The sequence below is a fragment of the Misgurnus anguillicaudatus genome, chromosome 5, assembly GCF_027580225.2.
Source record: "Misgurnus anguillicaudatus chromosome 5, ASM2758022v2, whole genome shotgun sequence".
Classification (NCBI taxonomy): Eukaryota; Metazoa; Chordata; class Actinopteri; order Cypriniformes; family Cobitidae; genus Misgurnus; species Misgurnus anguillicaudatus.
In genome coordinates, this window is record NC_073341.2 from 10,700,209 (window position 1) to 10,722,976 (window position 22,768).

At 34.7% G+C, this 22,768-nt stretch overlaps 1 protein-coding gene across 1 annotated transcript in view; it reads left to right on the top strand.

The window, feature by feature from the left end:
- The window catches only part of acsl2 (acyl-CoA synthetase long chain family member 2), a 39,168-nt gene that overhangs the window by 2,590 nt on the left and 13,810 nt on the right, over positions 1-22,768 (top strand). The window contains exons 2-11 of the mRNA XM_073867521.1: positions 12,240-12,484; positions 13,099-13,213; positions 14,798-14,862; positions 14,962-15,063; positions 15,443-15,542; positions 15,710-15,888; positions 16,148-16,180; positions 20,318-20,369; positions 20,474-20,547; positions 22,233-22,310. Of these exons, the coding sequence (XP_073723622.1) occupies positions 12,242-12,484; positions 13,099-13,213; positions 14,798-14,862; positions 14,962-15,063; positions 15,443-15,542; positions 15,710-15,888; positions 16,148-16,180; positions 20,318-20,369; positions 20,474-20,547; positions 22,233-22,310 (1,041 nt within the window). The 5' untranslated portion in view covers positions 12,240-12,241. The remainder of the gene's footprint in view (positions 1-12,239; positions 12,485-13,098; positions 13,214-14,797; positions 14,863-14,961; positions 15,064-15,442; positions 15,543-15,709; positions 15,889-16,147; positions 16,181-20,317; positions 20,370-20,473; positions 20,548-22,232; positions 22,311-22,768) is intronic.

Sequence of the window (22,768 nt, forward strand, 5' to 3'; positions counted from 1 at the left end):
GCTGGACAGAGTTTTGTACATGTGTATGTAAGAGCTTTCTCTGAATTTTCAGCGCAATTGAAGAAATAAGATCGCGCAACTTTCACACACTTTCCAAATGAAACTACGGAGATCAGCCACTTTAGTTTTATCAATGAAAGGCTAAAAATAGCGCTGTTCACCGAATGTTCACGCCAGAAGTCAAAAAAAGACGTAAAACTTGTGTTCAGTACCTCAGATTAGATAAATGGGCGGAGAGAAGGCGGTCGGGTGTGGCTGTTCGAACACATTCAACCACATGTGCGTTTTGCATGCTTCCTCTGTGACCTCTTGACATGATGATGTAATACGTGAGGTCGCGCTGGCGCGTCACAGGACCGGAGGAAGACGAGAAGTTGTGGTTTAAAAGTGCATTTTTTTTCCTGTCAAAAATGACAATCGTTACGCTAGATAAGACCCTTATGCCTCGTTTGGGATTGTTTGCAGTGGTCCTCCAAAATATGACCTAAACTAGGCAAGTGTTTATACAATCGTCATTCGTCACTGATTTGAATAGATTTTTAATGCACTTGCAAAACTGTGAGATCAGTTCTTGTCTTTCTGTTTTAATAACGTAAAAATGGATCGGTGGCTAAACCAAAGAGGAGTCAAAAGAAGGATCAAGTGTCAACTGAAAGCAGCTAAAATCCACAAATCTATTAGTTTTGTAATGTACTAGTTTTTGTTTCATGTGTAAAATCCCTGTAATTTCAGTGATTTTGGACATTAAGGGGAACATTTTTTTCAGCATTTTATTGTTACAATAGTTACAACCATAGACTTCATATACCCACCACCTCAGTTTTAAACTAATGGCTCTTTGGAATGACATTAAGTGGGACCTAGGCTGTTATAATATGTTTAATTGCAGTTTTTTTCACATGTGCAGTTTTTTTGTTCATATTAAGCTGTAACTCATTTCACATTTACTTGTTCAAATGAAATAAAATTCATATAATAATTTCTGAACATAGCATTGCATTTGTCTTTAAAAAAATTGTTTTTGACTAAAAACAGTTGCATATTAAACTTAAATTTAGCTTATCCTTCATATTTTGTAGTTTTTTGGGGGCGTGTTAGAGTGGGATTCTGTTAGGTGGTCCTCAGAAAAAAATTGGAAGATAAAGTGGTCCTTGGGCTGAAAAAGTTTGAGAAACACTGGTTTAGAGTCTTTTGAAACTGCAATTTCAAACTGCATTAAAACTAATAAGTGTTGGGGTCCATTAAAGTCCATTAAAATGAGAAAAATCCTGGAATTTTCTCCTCAAAAAACATAATTTCTTCTCGACTGAACAAAGAAAGACGTGAGCATTTTAGATGACATGGTGGTGAGTTAATTATCTGGATTATCATCGTCTTTGGTCTTTCTAGACAAAATGGCTTAATGCTCTTGCGGTCTTTGTGGATCCATGTAAATGCAGATCTTTATGATAGGCTTGCATTGTCTCAGAAGAACAATCAAAATCTCTTTTTTTTAAGACAGATCTTTAATTTGTGATTTAATGCATTTTACACACCACACAACAAACAGTCGCTTCATTCTGTCACTTAATTCCTGAGGTTTCACTTTACACAATTGGGAATTGGTAGCTTATTGTGGATGCTGAATGGCTTTAGTCTAACAGTGTGGCTGTTGTTTTTCCCTTAATGCTGCATGTCTTGTAGGCATTTTAAGAGGTTTGGACATATCTGGGTAGATCCATTTTTTTGTTTTGAAAAACCTACTATTAGTTGTATATATACTGACAGACAGAGTCAATTTAGGGCTATCGGTTGTTTATTGATGTGAGACTGGATGTGTAGATCTACTCTAGTCTAAATTAATAAATACATTGAGTGAGTCTGCTCTTCCCAGCCTGTTGCCAGTGTCAGGGTGTTCTGGATAATTGCTTAATGGCCCAAGTCAAAAGATGCCACATCTTTTCAATGCAACTCACTATGATTTTTTCACCCATTTTCACATCCAGCAGACAAAAATTGTCTCTCTCATCATCGCTCTGCAATCTGAAGTGTTTTTAATGGCCTTTACAACCAGCACTCAAGATGTCACAGGTGAAAGGCCACAATGGGCCTTGAAATGACTCACTTGCAAGGCTACTTAAAAGCACTCAGACTTCACTGTGTCTCTTGCCTATGATGTTTTATGACACTTATAACGAGTGCTGTTGTATAACCTCATAAACAAACAAGAATCTGGTTGAACTGTTTCATGCAGGAAGCAACACCATCCTGGCAGTGCAACTATAACAGTTATGTTGTCTCTCATCATGTTAAGACGCCCTTTTTTTTAGACAATTTACAGCTTTGGATAAAAATAAGGAATCATTACTGCAATGTGTGAACCCACCTCACTCTGTTGTGGTTATTCTGTTTATTACACTGTAACAAATTCTTTATTGCACTTAGTTTTACGTTTTTAAAAAAGTTGCTTGTCAGCGCAAGCATTTTTTATGATTTTCACAAAGGTTTAATGCCTTCCAGAAAATATTCTTTTTTTCACAACTTTTTCAGGCTTTATAAGTTGGGTAAGAGTGCCACCTGGTGGATAATAGCCGAAATACAGATTGCCGGAAAAACTCGTCATTGGCAGGGAAAGAGTTAATTAACTTGAATTTACAATTCATTTCAACTTTCCTGACATTTGCTATAAATAGTGCTGCACAATTAATCGCATCGCAATCGCGATGTCAGCCTGTGCGAATATATGACAGCAAAATGTTGCAATTATATTAAATAAATAAATGTGTGGACTTGTTAACACAAACTTTCTGATAACAGTTTGATGATTTTCCTTGCTGTTTAAAAAAGAAAGAAAAACGAAAAAAAAAAAACGTGTGGCATGCACGTGTGTGAGGTGCGTCGTCACTTGTGTGTGCGTCGTCACTTATACCAGAGCGAAGATGGATGCAGAGGAGGTTGACAGTGATCTGGTAGCTGTAAAAAAACCTCTACGTCTGTTGTATGGGAGTATTTCGGATTTAGGATTACTGACACTGAGCAGTTGCTACATCACGTGGCAATACGAAAACATTTCTAGTTTTACATATACACATTTTAGCATTATCACTAAACTGTGTGTGGATTTTCCTTAAAACCCATCAAGTTGACTCATGATACCATTTATTATAATCGCAACCGCACATCGCAATATTAGCATCAGTAACCGCAATGGGAAAAATTACCCAAATCATGCAGCCCTAGCTATAAATTATAAAAATAAGGTTGAATTAGAATTAGTTATTTCAACTTATAGTTTATAGCAACTCCTCACTAGTCAAGAAAGTTGAAATGAATTGTAAATTCAAGTTGATTAAACATAAAAATTGAAGTAGAACAATACATTTTTACAGTGTACATAAATGCGTTGCAATATAGTAAAATTATCGCAAATGTTCATATTGTTGCATGCATATCACACACTGGTTTGCAATACATGATTTAATTTTAATTCTTCAAAAAGTAACATATGGTCAAAGTTTTAGGTTCATGCGTATAATATAGTATGTGGCATGCGGATGTTAGTTGGGATGTGCGTGCCCAACTGTGCATGAGAGCGGTGATATTTTATTAATATTTGTTTGTTTGTTTGTTTACATTGTTAAAGTGTCTGATTTGTTTTTTTGCATCAGTAAAACATGACTGTTCACTTTAGAGATGAAACAGTATGAACATTTTGATGTTGATCGATGCAAACCGAATTGTAAATTGATTTTACATGTAAGTGCCCTTTTGTTCGCATAAACATCAAATAAATAACATTTAACATAAATTATGGCACATTGGGGTAAATGCTTATCTAGTTTAAATTAAACACAAGTGAGTAAATCAGATTTCATAAAAAACAGGACGAATCTGCAAGTCATCTGTCTGCATGTTGTGAGAAATCGGGTTTACTTTAAACTGCATGACACTTGCGCTAACAGCAAGTAGAAAGGAGCTGAACACCCATCAGATCACATCATTTAATAGAAAAATTAATAGAAAAGATGGATGTGTCAGTATAACTAGATTTCCCTAAATGTGAAAATGTTTGGATTTAAATTCTTATTCAGTGAAGCACTGTCATCACGAACACATTTGTCATCACGTTATTGCTTATATTGGTTGTTGCTGGACAGGGGTTTTCAAGTTGTGACACTGGCACAGTTAGGCGGTAATTTAAAAAATGATGTGGTAATACTATCTGCTGGACATTTTTATAGTGGTTAACAATTAAACTGTTAATCGTTACATTTCTAGTTCACTTTCAGAAGTTGTGAATGCTTTTGTTTTCCAGAAATATAAAAACATATGTTGGCTTTATGTTTGGCTGATTTTAGAAAAATACACTTCAAAAAATTGACTTTCTTACTTAGTATTTTTGTCTTGTTTTCAGTAGAAATATATCTTAAAAATATATTCTTGATCAGCAAAATTACCTAAGAAAAAATCTAGTTATAATTTAAGTAAATTTTACAAAAATCTGCCAATGGGGTAAGAAAAAAAATCTTGAATTTTTTTCCCTTTTTCTTAAACACTTAATTCAAGAAGAAAAAGTCTCACCCCATTGGCAGATATTTTTGCTTGTTTTAAGTCTTGTTTTTTGACAAAAAATATACAAATTATTTTCTAAGGTCGTTTTGCTCATCAAGAAAATACAACTTTTAGATATTTCTACCAAAAACAAGACAAAAATACTAAGTAAGAAAGTCTTTTTTGCGGTGCAACATTGTATCGCATCTTGCACATCGCAATATTTAGCATGCTACCGCATGCTTTCATTCAATATTGCACAGTCCTAATACTTACCTGTATCTCACAACAGTTTGGTCCGTGTGTCTTCAGATAATTTGTTTATTTATTTTCTCCTTCAAAACGGAACCACAAATAAACTGTTCATTTATAACATCCCAGCAAGCAATGGGTATCATCTCACAGTGTACCGTGTAGGTTAACTATAGTCCTGATATAGTCCTGCTATCAGTAACACACTTCTAGGAAAAATCATTTGAATTTGGTTACATGTCGTTCTTGCCAAAATAATTTGCAAGATGCATAATATTCCATCATATAAGCAAAGTCAACAGTGGATCCAAGGTGCTTGCTTTCATTTATTGCATTATTTTTGGGCTACGGTTAGACGTCTACTAAAATTTCACTGACAGCCCATATTTGCCCTGTTTTGGCCTACACATCTGGGCTGTGTTGCTATTAGACGTGTTTTAAACACAAAGCTTTCTGGGATATTCCACTATACTCGTAAACACGAACGATAAACTAATCTCAGAGCTATTTTTGATTTATTTGTGTCACAATTTGTTTTAAAGAGCACCTATTGTACGATTAAGGATTTTACATTTCCTTAGTGTGTATGAGTACATGTTAATGATATGCAAAACCTACAAACCCCAAAGTAAACAATGACTTGAGTTATCGTCTCCAACGTAAATCTCTTTTCTTGGACTACAACAAACACACGGGTTGTAGGAAACAGTTTACTTCCTGGGATTGGTGATGTAGACAAGACCGACATTATCATAATTCCTCCCGCTTTGACTCACAGCCTGTAAGTTAACTCCTGTTAGCATTGCATTGTGAGCAAATCTTTCAAACATGATAAGGAGCGTCACATTCCCTGCTGACGTCAGAGGTATTCACACCAATCACAACGTACAGATAAGCTGGCCAATCAGGGACACAGCACTTTCAAATCGATGAGCTTTGTACAAAATCAAAGCGTTTGAGGCATCTGGAGCTACAAAAATGTACGATATGTGGAAAATAATGTGTTTTTTAACCATAAACCATGTGAACACATTGTATCAGTGCACTTTAATGCATCAAATAAATAAACAATGAAACCAAAACTCAAAATAAAGCTTTTCATTATCGAAGCACGTTTAAGTTCACCAGAAGACCAAAACGAATAAACAGATAATTTGAAGGTACACAGACCCGGTGTTCAGGGTTTGCTTCCCAAGGAAAAGTCATAAAATACAAGTCTCTGGTACATAGGTGAATAAAGGTCAAGTTAATCCAAATAAATGAATGGACACAAAATTAGTTTATTTTAAAAAGAGCTATGATGAAAATTAGTTGACTGGGCCAATGGTCAGTTAAAGGGTTTAGTAAACTTTATACAAATGTTAGACAACAAGAGTGTTGGGATCGAAAAGTCATAATCAAATATTCAGGGTTCCCACAGGTCCTTGAAATCCTTGAAAGTTTGTAAATCTTGGGAAAAAATTCAAGGCGCTGGGAAGTTTTTAAAAATGTACATACATAGATACAGGTGATTGAAAGTGCTTGAATCTATTTTATGCAAGAAGTTTTCTGGGAAAAAAATTCATATTATTTCCATTAATTATTTTTAAGCACACGTGTTAAACTGTTCGCTTTAAATGCTTATATCTTCTGTATGCGAATGTTGATTCATACCAAAATGTTTTTTGCATAGTTGTGTTTGACACATGAAAACATCTCGGGTTATGTATGTAACTGTTGTTTTCTGAGAAGGGAACGAGACGCTGCCTCTACCTTGTCATATTTCCTGCGTCCCTGTAATGCCGTTGTCGTGAGCAATTCGGTCTCCCCTAGGACCCCGCGCGACTCCATTGGCTGAAAAAACTCCTCATGGGTAGTTGTCTTAGCGCCTTATTACAATTCCTACACAATCGCGTTATGATTTATGTAGTTAGAACGTTGTTAAAATTACAATTGATGTCTTTTAAATGATATGTTTCATATAGTAGTATATAAATGAGGCTATAGGTGGGAGATGTACACATTGTTTGTGTCATTTTATTATTTAGATTATTATACTGTACCATTTCCACTTTTGACTGTCTACTTATACAATTACTTACTCATTAATTACTTATACAAAACATGATTACTACATAGTTGAATCACACATTTAAATTATAATTATAAGCCATGATTACTACACTTTTACTATTAAAAATATATATTCCTTAAGGTATGTTAATAATTTACAAATTTTTGAGCAGGCATTAGTGCTAGATACCAATCGGGGTCCTAGGGGAGACCGAATTGCTCGGGGGGACTGGATTGCTCATGACACCGTCTTTGGCAATATTTCAGATAGCGATATACTTCCTGGCTCCCGCGTCACCCTATCTTTGTCATTAAGCCTCACCATTGGTTGAATTTGATATACACATTCAGATGCACTTACCCCTGGAGGCGTCCCCAAAGTGTCACCGCAGTGACGCAGCGCGAGTTCCCTCAAAAAGGGAATTGTAACAATGTATCTTAAAAGGTAACATAACCTTGCTCTCACTTGAAATGTGTCCCCACATTTAGTCCTCGAATTTAAGGTTATTGGACCTGGAAAGTCCTTGAAAGGTCCTTGAATTTGAAGTTAACTAAGGCGTGGGAACCCTGAATATTATATGCAGGCATGTTTTAATGAAACTTAGTGTTAACACCTAATAATTCACAATAAAAGCCTCAATCTTTCAAGAAGTAATGCACTGGCTTCTCTCCTCTGTCGGCTGTGGATATCTGCCGTTTTGGTTTCTGAGAGCTTGAGTTTGCTTCAGTGATGGAGGTTGTAAATCTGTAAGCCTTTCTTTTGAAATACGCTTTAGTTCATTTAGCACCGGTTTGAGTAATAGCTTCTGTTCCTCTTTCCTTTCTTTGTTCTCTATAAGTTCCCAAGTGAGTGCCAGATACAGACAATAGTGCCTGTCTACCTCTGACAAAGGTCCATATGAATGAAAGGGGGTCTGCCCTCATCTGGGATACGTAATCATTATCATTTTCAAAATCTATTCGTCTTCAGTGTTTGACAGAGAGAGGGATGCACTGAAATGGATGTATGGAAAGGGATGTCCCTGTTTGAAAAGTCCCTTAAAATCTGGTTGCAGAATAGTGTGATACAATGTATACATATACGGGTGATTCTCACGAAAACTTGGTTTTAAAAATGTCAAGCATGAAAATGTACAAATTGCTTAAATTTACTTTTTTTCCCACCAGACATTGAAAAACAAAGTCTGGAGTAAATGGGAACATTAATTTTAAAACTTTTACTTATCATTTAACACTTTTTGTAACATAATTTTAAAAATTAGTCCTAAAAAATCTCATTACCGCAAGAGTCAGAAAACATCAACACTGACATATTTTCAAAATGACATGACAAACCTGAAAGAACATAATTTGGAGATTCTGCACATGCATTTAAAATCAAAGTATTATGCTTCTATTAATTAAATTAACATTTAATAAGCATCTGTTGCGGTAATGATAATCAAAATGTTGTGTAAGCATTCTGACAAGACAATATTTCAAATTAACTGTAAAAAAATGATCTTACCTGGTAACCATCTTGAAGTAACTGGTCCATGTGCTTGGTCACTCAAAATCAAACTTTATTAAAATTCTGTAAGTGTGCTTAAACTGTTCTCAAAAAGTGTTGCGAAGGATGAGAACATCAGGCATGGACACATCATTTTCCTAATTTTTCTTCATTATTATTATACATGAATATTCAGTAAATATTTTTTCTGTCATCTAAAGTAGTCTAGCAAAACATCCATTTATTTTTTTTCTTAATATTTTTGTGTTCATTTGATTAAATTACAACATAACGCATGTTCAAACACAGCCGGACACATTGCGGTAATGAGAATTTCAGCAGAAAATGAGATAAAATTTACAATTATAAATTTTTATGTTGAAATCACACATTGTGCAAGGTAGAACACAGTATTGTGTTAATTCTGATGCTTTTTAATGTTAATATATTACACATTTTAAAGCTAAAATCATTAGTGCCGTGGTGTTTCAATGGTTTCGTGAGAATCACCCATACATTTTTAATGCAAACACTTTCAAAGGCATTTTTTGCAAAATATTATATATTTATATAATTATAAAATGATTCACAACAGTTTGCATCAAGGCAAAATGTTTTGAGCTAGCAAGGACACAACACATCATAACTCCAAAAAAGTTTTACATGAGGATTTTTAGGACACTCCTTCTTAACATTTTATTTATATATCACACTTGCAATCATGGTCATATATCAGAGCAATCTTCTTTTGGCATCTAAAGCGTTAAGTTTTCTGCAAGGAACATTCGCTCTGGTGGCATTTGGGGAGAGAAAGAGAGGGAGGGCATTTTGCCTCTCTGTGGGAAGGAGTTGATCCAGGCCTTGGTGGAGGACGAGGGGTGATGACATCACCCTTTATCCTCCTGTTCTTTGATGGAGGGGGGAGGAAGTGGGTGAAAGGTTGGAGGGGGGGTAAGAAAATGGGATTGTTTGGGGTTGAGCGAATGAAAGGGAGAGTAAATGACACAAGAGAGGAAGCACAGAGCATTCTGTGGGACTTTGAATCGAGTCCCAGGAAATGAGGGTGTTTGGGTCGTCTCATGATTTTGGGGACTCTCTCACTGGACTCGTCTCATTGGTGAACACAGTCACACTTGCTCACGCCGAGTCCTCCCACTCACCCCATCTTACCAAACCATCCATGCCTACTGTACACTCGCCTTCATCAATGTCATTATTAAAATCCATTTTAACCTGATAAGATTCATGCACACGTCTACATTATTTTCAGCTGTCTTATCTCATTTGTTCCGGTCTTTCTAGATGATGTTTGTTTGTGTTTTGGTTGTGTGTTTGTGTTTTGGTTGCGTATGTGTGTCCTGCCTGAAAATGTCCGGGAGTAACCCGACCGGCTGTTGTTGGTCAGCCAATCATCATTACTTCCTCCTGACATTGTAACAGGGCCCAAAACATTGCTTGGCTTTATTCACTAGCCACTTTACAACAAACCCATTAGACAAAAAGAAGTTGTTACCTTTTGAGAAACTTAGTTTGCTCAGACATGATGCACGATCTATAATTAATCTTTGTGTATTGGTTGTAAGTGTTTATTCAAAGTTTTGCAGTGTGTAAAAAATCCATTATTAAAGAAAGTGATTGGGTGATTCTCACGAAATCCAGATTTAGAAGGTGTCCAGCATCAGATTTTTTAAAAAGCCCTTGAAGCCAAGTTTTTTTCACATATAAGATTAAGGTCTGAGCTTACTATAACCATTATTTTTAGAGGATTTAAAACATATTTCATATAGAATTATTTACATTTTTAGATGATCATTATAAAAATGTATCATTACCGCAGCATGATATTACATTAAATATATGCATTTACAAACTCATGTTTCGGTAATGAGAACTACAAAAAGTTGTCTAGGTACTATGACAAACAAAATTGCAATGTTTATCTTGAGTGTCACAGTCAATTACGTCCCTTCCAACTATTTTTTTTAATGTTAGTTTATTGAGGGCTTAAACAATGACTGAAAATTGTTGCGGAGGATGAGAAAATAGGTCTTGGACACATTTATATTCCTTATTATTGTCTCTTCATTTACCAATGATCACCAAAGACCACACGATTCCTTACTGTAAATGTTTATAGAATAACATGCACTGAAGTCTATTTTTTAATTATAAATATTTCCATGTCAAAGAACCCAAATCCAGTCATGGACACGTTGCGGTAATGAAAATTTCCCCTTAAATGTGGAAAAAACAACAAAATTGGTTTGTATGATGTCATTTGAAATCATGTGCAAAATAGTACACGAAGAGATGTTTGTAACTGTATGTTTAAAACGGTCATTAGAGGTCTACAGACACTCGATTTTTATACTCTCTTTTTCATTTTATACTCAAAGTCATTTTAATGAAGTTGCGTCACTCGGCCGTCATGTTTGCTGTGCACTTGTTGTTGTTGTTAGCTCCTCTCCTGAGATGCTGTGATGAAATGTCATCCAGCATGCAACTCTTAAATCGGCCATAAGATGGCGGCGTTTATCGCTCAATCCAATATTACAAAACCGATACCCAATAATGGGAAAAATGCTTAAATATCTGGGAAAATATTGGGAAACAGGTATATCGGTCGATCTCTAATTTTAAGGCACTTGACAGGTCAGGTGTGCGTTTGTCGAAAAATAATGCTTACCCGTTGAACATTTCTGAACCAATCAGAATAAAGCATTTAAAGGCGGGGTGCATGATCTCTAAAAGCCAATGTTGACATTCGAAATCACTTAAACAAACACGCCCCACCCCAAAAGAATCTGGACCTTCTTTTGATAGACTCGCCCCAAACATACACAATCCAGGCAATGATGACGGTTAGTAGACAAGTCCCTTACTGCTGATTGGCTACAGGTGTGTTTTGGTAGTCGGCCCGACACTCTTTTCCAAAACGTTTTTCAAAAATCATGCACCCCGCCTTTAACAGCTGCATGGTTTAAGTAAGGAAGAATCGATGACGGCTGTTCAATTATTTAAAAATAATGCACTCACAAGATGTTAATGCTATATAAAGCATTCAACAGCCCCGTGGTATAAGCAAGGGATAATGTATAGGCAGCAGGTTGTTATCGACACGAAGGGGAGGGTTTTGTTGTATCACACTGAAGGGGTTTATTTCATGATAACAACCAGCAACATCATGAGTAAGGTGAGGAGAATTAAATATTGATTTGAAATATTTTTTGCTAATTTTTGAAGAATACAGACCTTCCGCGAGGAGAATCTATTTACTTTCAGTTTTAAGATAAGACAAGAGGTTCAAATGTCACAAACACACAATTTGGTTTAATCATTTGTAAATTTAATGTTATTAAAAGACATACTCATATTTTATATTTCAAAATGATTTTCAGCACCTGGGATACTTTATTAGTTTTGAGTGGTAGTTATCTGAAAAGAACGAACCTTAGAATGACACGACTGGCCAATAGGCTTTATGCCCAGCTGCACTACTTCCTGAACTTCAGCCAGCTCCTTGTTTCCTGTCTGCCATTATTGGACAAACTGATTAATCCAGGTGTGCCTGAGCTCAGTAGTCACAACAACAATAATCAGACACACCTGGATTAATCTGTTTGTCCAATAATGGCAGACAGGAAACAAGGAGCTGGCTGAAGTTCAGGAAGTAGTGCAGCTGGGCATAAAGCCTATTGCAGCTTGAAGTGGAGGTCATTGTCATACTTGATTGTAATCTAGGCCCCGCCCTGTTTATACCGGGTGTTAAGATGCGTTTTGGTCGATCGTATCACACATGGACAACACTAAATGCAGGTGTAAAAACAGGAGTTTTTATTCTTCATTTAACAATTACATATCATTACTATAGCTCTTTTCACATTATTTTTTCTTTGTCTCTCTCTCTCTCTCTCAGCTATGCAGTTACAGGAGTGGTTACGTTCTCTTCGTTTCAGTGGAGATGTGAAGTCTGAAGTGGATAATCTGAAGAGTCTCGTCCCCTCTCTCCCTTTATCCTTCTCTATATCCTCGCTTTCCTTCTCTTCATCATCTCTCATAGGTTTAGGAGCACTAGCCTCTCTTACAACATACTGGCTAGTGACTCGACCTCGACCCATCCAGCCTCCGTGTGACCTGCAGGCCCAGTCCATACCTGTACAGGTAAGTGCATACTGCTGCCCGCACACTGACCGCAATTTTTTTTGTAGTTTGCATTAGCAGCGCAAAAGGTCATAGGTTAAAGTGTAATGTAATGTAAAAAAGCGTCTGCCAAATGCGTAAATGTAAAAAGCAGTGTGTGAACAGTATGCAACCATAAATGTTTCTAATGGTAGTGTACTACATTGTCACATGACCTTGATGCATTACATGAAGGTGAATGGGATCCAGTCTTATTTTTAGGCACAAAAAATGTTCTACATACAACAAAGTGCATTGCATCCATGATAAGTATACAGTGTATAATATACAGTCAAACGCAAAGCACAGCGATGTATGAAAGCTGATGCATGCAGCAACATACAATACAGTTTAACTGTCATAATACCGAAATATAACCTTGCTAATAAAACATTGTTTAAATCATTAGTGCATTAGTTTCATGCAGTAGTTTAGTGTAGTATTTTTATTTTTACTGTATGACAGAAGAGAACCCATGATGCAACAAAACTGTTTTATGCTATCGCAGTAATTTTGCATCTTTTGTACATTTACCTATCCAACCAAAGTGAAGAGTGTATTTAAAACATGTACTGTATGTCTTTGTGCTTTTTTAGGGAGAGCTCTGCTGTAGACGATCGGCTTTACTAAAGGATGATAATCTGCTGGAGTTTTACTATGATGACACTAAAACTGTTTACGATATGTTTCAGCGAGGCCTTCGAATAGCAGGTTTGTGTAAATCAAACTTTCAAAAACCTATTGCCATGATTATCTCGTGAACCAAACTGTCCCTAATGGTAGTCATTTAGACTAGATGAGTTCAATGGCTCTTGGTATTTTTTGTAAATTTTAGCGGCATCTAGTGGTGAGGTTGTGAATTGCAGCCAACGGCTCAGTCCACTGGTCACCCCTTGTTTTGAAACGCATAAAGAAGCTATGGTAGCCGCCATCGGAAAAACACGTCATCGTCGGACATAACTTAGTAAAAAGGTTTGTCCGTTAAGGGCTTCTGTAGAAACTTGTTTTTTTATACTTCTTTATAATGTATATTATTTTGCATTTCTGTCAAGATATACTTCTAAAAAGTACACACTTCACCATTAAATATTAACAGCATTCATAATAAAGCTAATATTAGGGGTGTGACGAGATCTCGTGCGACGAGATCTCACGAGATTACATGTGTCTCGTGAGATTTCTTGTGGAGGTGCTGGCCGTTTCTCAAATAAAAGACTGCATCCTTCGGAGGTCGCATTTTTAAACTGCATTAACTTCATCACTGTCTTATTAGAGACTATTAACAATTATAAAGTTTACTAATTATTAAGTTAATCGCAAATTGTTGTAAAATGCTCATGACTTGCGAATGTAATGCTCAGTTAATTATCTGAAATAAACCTTGATGATATATTGTATGCAGCCTGCATATGCAACCTCCAAAGGATGCAGCTTTCTGTTTGACCCTTTTACAGTGCATGCATTATATTTGTCTTTTACTGCGTTTGCTTTTTTGTTTAGGTTTTCAATAATGTTCGTTTGGGAGCTCGTGTGAGACGCGTTGTGTTTGTCTGCTGATCAGTGTCAGATGTGAAATCTCAGCAGATTAAACCCTCACACAGAGTTTACATGATTTAATGTCTGCATGTTCTTGCTCAAAAAATGACAGTGGCTGTATCATTTCTAGTGTAAAGAAATGGACATATATTAAATATCAATATGGATTTAAACATTGTTTGACTAAAAATAAGCATTTCTCTCTGTCTAAAGTGAAAGTGAAGACAGCGTCCGCGAGACGAGTCCTCTATCGCCCCCTGCAGGCATTTGTTATAATACATACATAATGCTTTTTATTTATAGACCATAAAATGTTGTTTAATGTAACTTGGTTTTAATACTTTATTTGAACCAATTATTATTGCATCTTCGTTATTATGTAATTTTAAATGCTACTGCTCACTTGGGTCTATTTTTATTACCCCAAAATAACAAATTACTTCATTGTCAGTTAACAAAATAATTGTTAGGGCCAGTCCTTGATTAGTTAAAACATAAAAAATAATGTGATTTCAGTTTCTTATTCATTTATTTGATCATTGAGGGTTTCTTAAAAAGTGTAAAAATATCGTCTTGTCTCGTGAACCCAATCTCGTGTTTTGTCTCGTCTCGTGGATTAAGTGTCTCGTCACACCCCTAACTAATATACATTGAAGCCTAAATGCACAGCAATGTAGACAAAAAAATCGATGCATGCAACCACATATAGTACAGTTGAACTGTTATGTAACTACAATGATTATTCATTGAGCTGTACAGGAGATGGCCCATGTCTTGGCTTTAGGAAACCAGGAGAGCCCTATCAATGGATCTCTTACACTGAAGTGAGAACAATGCATGTCATGGCATTCACTGCTGTAAAATAACTGTTTCATAACTCAATAAAAGCTCTCTTTGTAATTATTGTGACAAACCTCTTACAGGTAAATCAACAGGCACAGGTGTTGGGATCAGGTTTGTTAGCAAAGGGTTGTAAACCAAATCCAAAACAGTTTGTGGGCATCTTTGCACAGAACAGACCAGAGGTATTTATCATAGTTCATTTATTTACTTTGATTTATCCAATGCAAGAGTTCATAACAAAAAATCTAAACAGATCCTTTTTCCCTTCTTAATAAATAATCCAAGCTTTAAAATACTTGAGAAAAATTATATAGTCTAAGATAACATAAAAAAACAATTTAATCCTTGAAATAAACATTTTGAAATTGTGTTTTGAAGACTTTAAATAATTAAATATACAATTATTAATAATATTTCAATAAATATGTTACATTTATTAACTCCGTGTTAATTTGCACATTAATGCTGTTAAAGCCTGTGCCAAATCAAAATGCATAAATGTAATGTCAATAAGACAGTTTGACTAATATGTACTTGTTTGTCTCCCTCTGGTGGCTGCAGTGGGTCATTGCAGAATTGGCCTGCTACACATTCTCTATGGCAGTAGTGCCGCTGTATGACACACTGGGATTAGAGGCCATGGTTCATATCCTTAATCTGGGTCAGTATGACAAACACATGATGCCATATATGTTTTAAATGCTATGAAATTATGCTGCGATGTTTGATTGATGTCTAGTAACATAACTTCAGTTTCTCAAAACTTTGACATTGTCCATTTTATTCTTGATCTTTTTTGATGACTTTGTCCTGTGTCTTTCTCTTTAGCTGAGATCTCTGTGGTGATTTGTGATAAGGAAGATAAAGCAGAATCTCTATTAAAGAACAAGGAGAACGGAGTGACTCCCTTTCTCTCCTGTCTGGTGCTCTTTAACCCTTTCAGCGCCGCCCTGCTGGAGAGAGGTCGCAAGTGTGGGGTGGAGATACTACAACTATCAGAGATAATGGTCAGGAACAACTGCAGCTATATAAAACCAAAAAATTGAATCTCTTAATGTCACAAATATCCAAATTTCCAGTTAGCACAAAATAAGTAAATGTGTTCATGTCTAAAATGTATAGGTTTTATCTTTTCATGTTTTGTTAAGAAAAACAACCAAAAGGGCAACACAACCATTTATAACAATGCATGATCCTTGTAAACAATCTACAGCTATTATAGAGACCTGCTGAAGTTCTGAAACTGTATTTTTGTGTGTATTGCAGAAGCTGGGAAGAGAAAATTTACAGACGCCTGTGGTAAGAGCTCAGTACTGTAGTTCACCTCTAAAATACACCAGTTACAAGTTTTTCTGAGTAAGCCATGGTACTGGGTGATCAACTCACTCGAGAAATAACAGGCGTTTTCACGCAAATAAGTCAGTGCCAGTGAAATCGCCCCGTCGTCATCATTACCTATGCATTGTACTAGAGCAGTGTTTCCCAACCAGGGGGCCGGGGCCCACAGGGGGACCTCAGCAGATTTCCAAGAGGGCCTGAAGATGACTTAATATTGTTAAATATTGGACAAAACAAGCATTAAAAAAATCAAGATTTTTTTGGCCATTTTAGTAGTGAATATCCATCTAGTCATTCCAAGCTCTAGTTAATTTTATTTGGAAATTGTTTTAAATATTGTTGTGGGCAACTAGGAGGCCTTAAAGTGAAAAAGGTTGGGAACCACTGTACTAGAGGGTTGCATAGTACATAACCCAGTCCTAAACCTAACTACAAAATATGATTGGCTGTCAGGATTGTTGTTCCAGGACCAATAATCATGTTGCCAAAATCAGGTTCAAAATGATACAATTCAAATAGCACATCATTTGAGGAGTTCAGATGCAAAACCCTCAAAGTGCATCTGACATTTTTTGGTTAATGAGCATTTTTGTATCATGCTCTTATGTTTAGGTTCAGTTCTTTCACTTTAATTGCAATAAAAAGGTTATATAGTCAGTAATGCCTTATTTTCCCAAAATGTCACTTCTAGTCATTTTATAGGTATTGAACAAATTTGACTGTCTTTCACTGCAGAACCCTCTAAGTGCATGCAAGCTTTTTGGTAAAAACTTCCACTTCTACAAAGAATTAATTTCTTTGGGCAAGACATGGTAAACAGATGAAAAATCACTAAAGATATGACTAGAAACATCGCAAATGATGTTTTCACAAGGGGGACAAGTTTGAATGTGAAAACGAGGTTGTTGCGCTCGCCATTGGAAGGTACTTGATGAACATGTAATCAGTGTTGGGGAAAGTTACTTTTAAAAGTAATGCATTACAATATTAAGGTACTCCCCAAAAAAGTAAGTAATTGCGTTACTTTTTATGGAAAGTAATACTTGCATTACTTTTAGATTACTTTTTCTTACTTGGCTGAGGCTTGATCTCTTTCAGGCCTTGCACATGTTTTTTATGACTGAGAAGGTTTGCATCCAGAAATTACATATTTCCTTCACAAAAATGTCAAGCTCTGGCCTGCCATTTCTGTTTTTGACTCAAACTGTTCCCGCCAAGGTGCGCATGCATACAGTGTGTAATTCTACGTGACTACGTTCAGTTTAATTCAGTAATTTTTTTTAAATCGAATTTATTAAACTGAAAAGTAACTCGGATTACTTTTTTAAAAAAGAGCCGAACTCAAATATTAAAGTGTACATTTATAAAATAATGTGTTACTTTATTGTTACCTCAGAAAAGTAATATTATTACGTACGAATTTATTAAACTGAAAAGTAACTCGGATTACTTTTTAAAAAAAGGGCCGAACTCAAATATTAAAGTGTACATTTATAAAATAATGTGTTACTTTATTGTTACCTCAGAAAAGTAATATTATTACGTATGAATTTATTAAACTGAAAAGTAACTCGGATTACTTTTAAAAAAAGAGCCGAACTGAAATATTAAAGTGTACATTTATAAAAAAATGTGTTACTTTATTGTTACCTCAGAAAAGTAATATTATTACGTATGAATTTATTAAACTGAAAAGTAACTCGGATTACTTTTAAAAAAAGAGCCGAACTGAAATATTAAAGTGTACATTTATAAAATAATGTGTTACTTTATTGTTACCTCAGAAAAGTAATATTATTACCTACGAATTTATTAAACTCAAAAGTAACTCGGATTACTTTTTAAAAAAAGGGCCGAACTCAAATATTAAAGTGTACATTTATAAAATAATGTGTTACTTTATTGTTACCTCCGAAAAGTAATATTATTACGTACGAATTTATTAAACTGAAAAGTAACTCGGATTACTTTTAAAAAAAGAGCCGAACTGAAATATTAAAGTGTACATTTATAAAATAATGTGTTACTTTATTGTTACCTCAGAAAAGTAATATTATTACCTACGAATTTATTAAACTGAAAAGTAACTCGGATTACTTTTTAAAAAAAGGGCCGAACTCAAATATTAAAGTGTACATTTATAAAATAATGTGTTACTTTATTGTTACCTCCGAAAAGTAATATTATTACGTACGAATTTATTAAACTGAAAAGTAACTCTGATTACTTTTTTAAAAAAGGGCCGAACTCAAATATTAAAGTGTACATTTATATTAATAATGTGTTACTTTATTGTTACCTCAGAAAAGTAATATTATTACGTACGAATTTATTAAACTGAAAAGTAACTCGGATTACTTTTTTAAAAAAGGGCCGAACTCAAATATTAAAGTGTACATTTATAAAAGAATGTGTTACTTTATTGTTACCTCAGAAAAGTAATATTATTAACTACGAATTTATTAAACTGAAAAGTAACTCGGATTACTTTTTTAAAAAAGGGCCGAACTCAAATATTAAAGTGTACATTTATAAAATAATGTGTTACTTTATTGTTACCTCAGAAAAGTAATATTATTACGTATGAATTTATTAAACTGAAAAGTAACTCGGATTACTTTTAAAAAAAGAGCCGAACTGAAATATTAAAGTGTACATTTATAAAAAAATGTGTTACTTTATTGTTACCTCAGAAAAGTAATATTATTACGTATGAATTTATTAAACTGAAAAGTAACTCGGATTACTTTTAAAAAAAGAGCCGAACTGAAATATTAAAGTGTACATTTATAAAATAATGTGTTACTTTATTGTTACCTCAGAAAAGTAATATTATTACCTACGAATTTATTAAACTCAAAAGTAACTCGGATTACTTTTTAAAAAAAGGGCCGAACTCAAATATTAAAGTGTACATTTATAAAATAATGTGTTACTTTATTGTTACCTCCGAAAAGTAATATTATTACGTACGAATTTATTAAACTGAAAAGTAACTCGGATTACTTTTAAAAAAAGAGCCGAACTGAAATATTAAAGTGTACATTTATAAAATAATGTGTTACTTTATTGTTACCTCAGAAAAGTAATATTATTACCTACGAATTTATTAAACTGAAAAGTAACTCGGATTACTTTTTAAAAAAAGGGCCGAACTCAAATATTAAAGTGTACATTTATAAAAGAATGTGTTACTTTATTGTTACCTCAGAAAAGTAATATTATTACTTACGAATTTATTAAACTGAAAAGTAACTCGGATTACTTTTTTTAAAAAAGGGCCGAACTCAAATATTAAAGTGTACATTTATAAAAGAATGTGTTACTTTATTGTTACCTCAGAAAAGTAATATTATTATGTACGAATTTATTAAACTGAAAAGTAACTCGGATTACTTTTTTTAAAAAAGGGCCGAACTCAAATATTAAAGTGTACATTTATAAAAGAATGTGTTACTTTATTGTTACCTCAGAAAAGTAATATTATTACTTACGAATTTATTAAACTGAAAAGTAACTCGTATTACTTTTTTAAAAAAGGGCCGAACTCAAATATTAAAGTGTACATTTATAAAAGAATGTGTTACTTTATTGTTACCTCAGAAAAGTAATATTATTACGTAGTGCAGGTTACTTGTAATGCCTTATCCCCAACACTGTGTATAATTCATACCAAGAGCATTCGGTCATCTTCATTATCTAATTTTTGATACAGGTGGCGTTTAGTGGCTTTTGCATCTGAGCTCCTCATTTGTTTAAAGTCTCCCTGTAGCAAGAATTTAATCATTTAAAACACATCACATAAGCATATATAAAAGTCATAATAATTTCTTCATGCTTTAAAACACCTAAAATGTAAATTTTTTACATTTGCATTTAGTATACGCGGATCTATGAATATGCAAATTAGCCCCGCCTCTACTCAATCACATGGCTACTGATGTTACGTCTGATACCGAAAAGTTCCTTCAATGAATCGCTGTTTTGGAGCTTGTATCGTTACGTCACTAATCACGTGTAATATAATGTAATGTACGGATGTTTGTTTTAATGTTTAACATTAGTTTTAATGTCATGTGTGTTTTATGTTGGGTTCAGCCTCCTCAGCCACAGGACTTGGCCGTGGTTTGTTTCACAAGTGGGACCACAGGTACTGACTGCTTTCTGCAAACACTGCATTGGTGAATGAAAGACTAAACTAAATCAGGATGTGTTCATCTTTTGATATTTGTTTTGTTTACTGATGTTATTCAGGAAAACCTAAAGGAGCCATGATCACGCACGGTAACATCGCTTCAAACACCTCCTCTGTTATCAAAATCCTGGAGGTCAGTTTCTCCTACCGCTCCTCTTTTTTAAAATGTCATTTTCAAACTCTTTATCTTGTGATATTTGTGATAGTTGTTGCTTATACTGTTTATCTTATCTTCTGTTTATCTTTTTTTGGTTTTAGCTCTTCGTTTGTTATTTAAAGGTGCAGTGTTTAACTTTTGGAGGGATCTCTTGACAGAGGTGCAATGTGGTATACATTACTATATTATCAGTGGTGAATAGACGGTTTCAGCAGTAACAACATAACAAACGGCTTTCGTGGAACAAACATAACTTCCAAATCAATAACAGTCCTTTTAGAGTAGTTTATTTCTGATAACAAGCTAAGTTTATGTAAACAATTTATATAGTACAGTATCTTGAGGTGCAGTGTGTAGATATTAGCGGCATCTATCAGTGAGATTGTGAATTGCAACCAATGGCTTGTCCACAGTTCACCCCCGTACCTTTCAAAACACATAGTGAAGCTACAGTAGCCGTCACAGGACAAACATGTCATTGTCTGAGACAACATAGTGACAAAACACACTCTGTAGAGCCGTTTGTCCATTTAGGGCTACTGTTGAAAGGGGACCCGCAGTGTCTGTAGATAAAAATTGCTCATTCCAAGGTAATATAAACAATACAGTTCATTAGGTAAGGTCTTTATACACCACTGATAATGTAGTTATGTAGATTGTATTGCACGTCTGTCAAGAGATCCTCCTTGAGGTTACACAATGCATCTTTAACAATTACATTACCTGAAATTACAATAAATGCAGGCTAAATCAATATTTTGATTTCTGATCAAGATTTAAAATAAACATTTGGTTCTAAAAAAGGTTACAAAAACTTTAAAAGTAAAAAACGTATTGTTACTTTAAGCTATCCAGTAATAAATATCTCTAAATCTGCCTTATGCTGCGTTCACACCAACCACGGTAGAGGTCTCGCGGCACGAATGAGGCATTTAGCGTGGCGCGGTAGACGCGAATCCTCCTCATCCTTCCCATGTTGAAAAATCTGAACTTTGGCAGAAAATCACGCCACGTTAACCAATCAGGAGCTTGTTCTAGTAGTGAAGTCATTGCAGGAAGCTAGCGGAGTCGCAGAAGCCCCTCCCATGACGCAAATTTCTGCGTGAATGAAGCAAGTAAACTGAAAATTTTCAAGCATCCAACTACTGTATTTTTCGGACTATAAGTCGCTCCGGAGTATAAGTCGCATTAGTCAAAAAATGCATCATGAAAAGGAAAAAAACATATATAAGTTGCACTGGACTATAAGTTGCATTTATTTAGGAAATTATTTTTTTCGTCTGCATATTTTAATAATTGCAGTTAGTAATCTGCAGAATAGGATTTTCTTTTTGGGGTCATTTTGTTAAGTCTTTCTCAGTTGTCTTTGAGTTTACAGTTTCAATTGTTTTCAGTAAATTTTTTCAGGGGTGGGCTAGAAGAGCAGCAAATATCACCCTCTTGTGGCTGTGGACAGGAATGTTTTATATTGGTTCATGTTAAATTTGGCATATAAGTCAAACCTCGACTTATAGTCCGGAAAATACGGTACGTGTGAATTATCGCATCTGGTGTGAACACACAGTTAGAGGTTATTTGTAAAAAATGTATATTAAATGTTATACTTTACTGATAAATAATTGATCATATGAATAATTGTCCATTTTGTGTGCATGTGACAGGGGTTCTTTGTGATTCGTCAAGAGGATGTGTCAATTTCTTATCTGCCACTCGCCCACATGTTTGAGCGCATGATCCAGGTAACCCCGACACTTTTTGATATTTTTTATTTATTCTTTGCTCCTCGTAGTAAAATGCAATTTAACTCCTGTAATGTTAACCGTAGTTGTACTACCTTGACATTTAAGAACATCCAAATTGTTGGACTAAAGTTTTTCAATGATCCCAACAACTAAAGATATTCGTGAGATTTGTTATAGACGGTTTCAGCAGTATCAGTATACCACCCTGTGTTAAATAAGCACCTTTAAAGTCAGGAAAAAATTAAAAAGGAAGTCAGAAACACAACAATAACATGTGTGACCAGATTCATTACTTAAAATATTAAGAGACCAATAAATCAATAAAAAGTGTTTTTTTCCCAGTTTGTGTGAGTGCCTTGAGAGTCATGAAACATTAAATGGTAACAGATACACATTGCACATTATTGAAAATAATATATATATTTATATAATATATTTATGTAAAAAGTATTTAT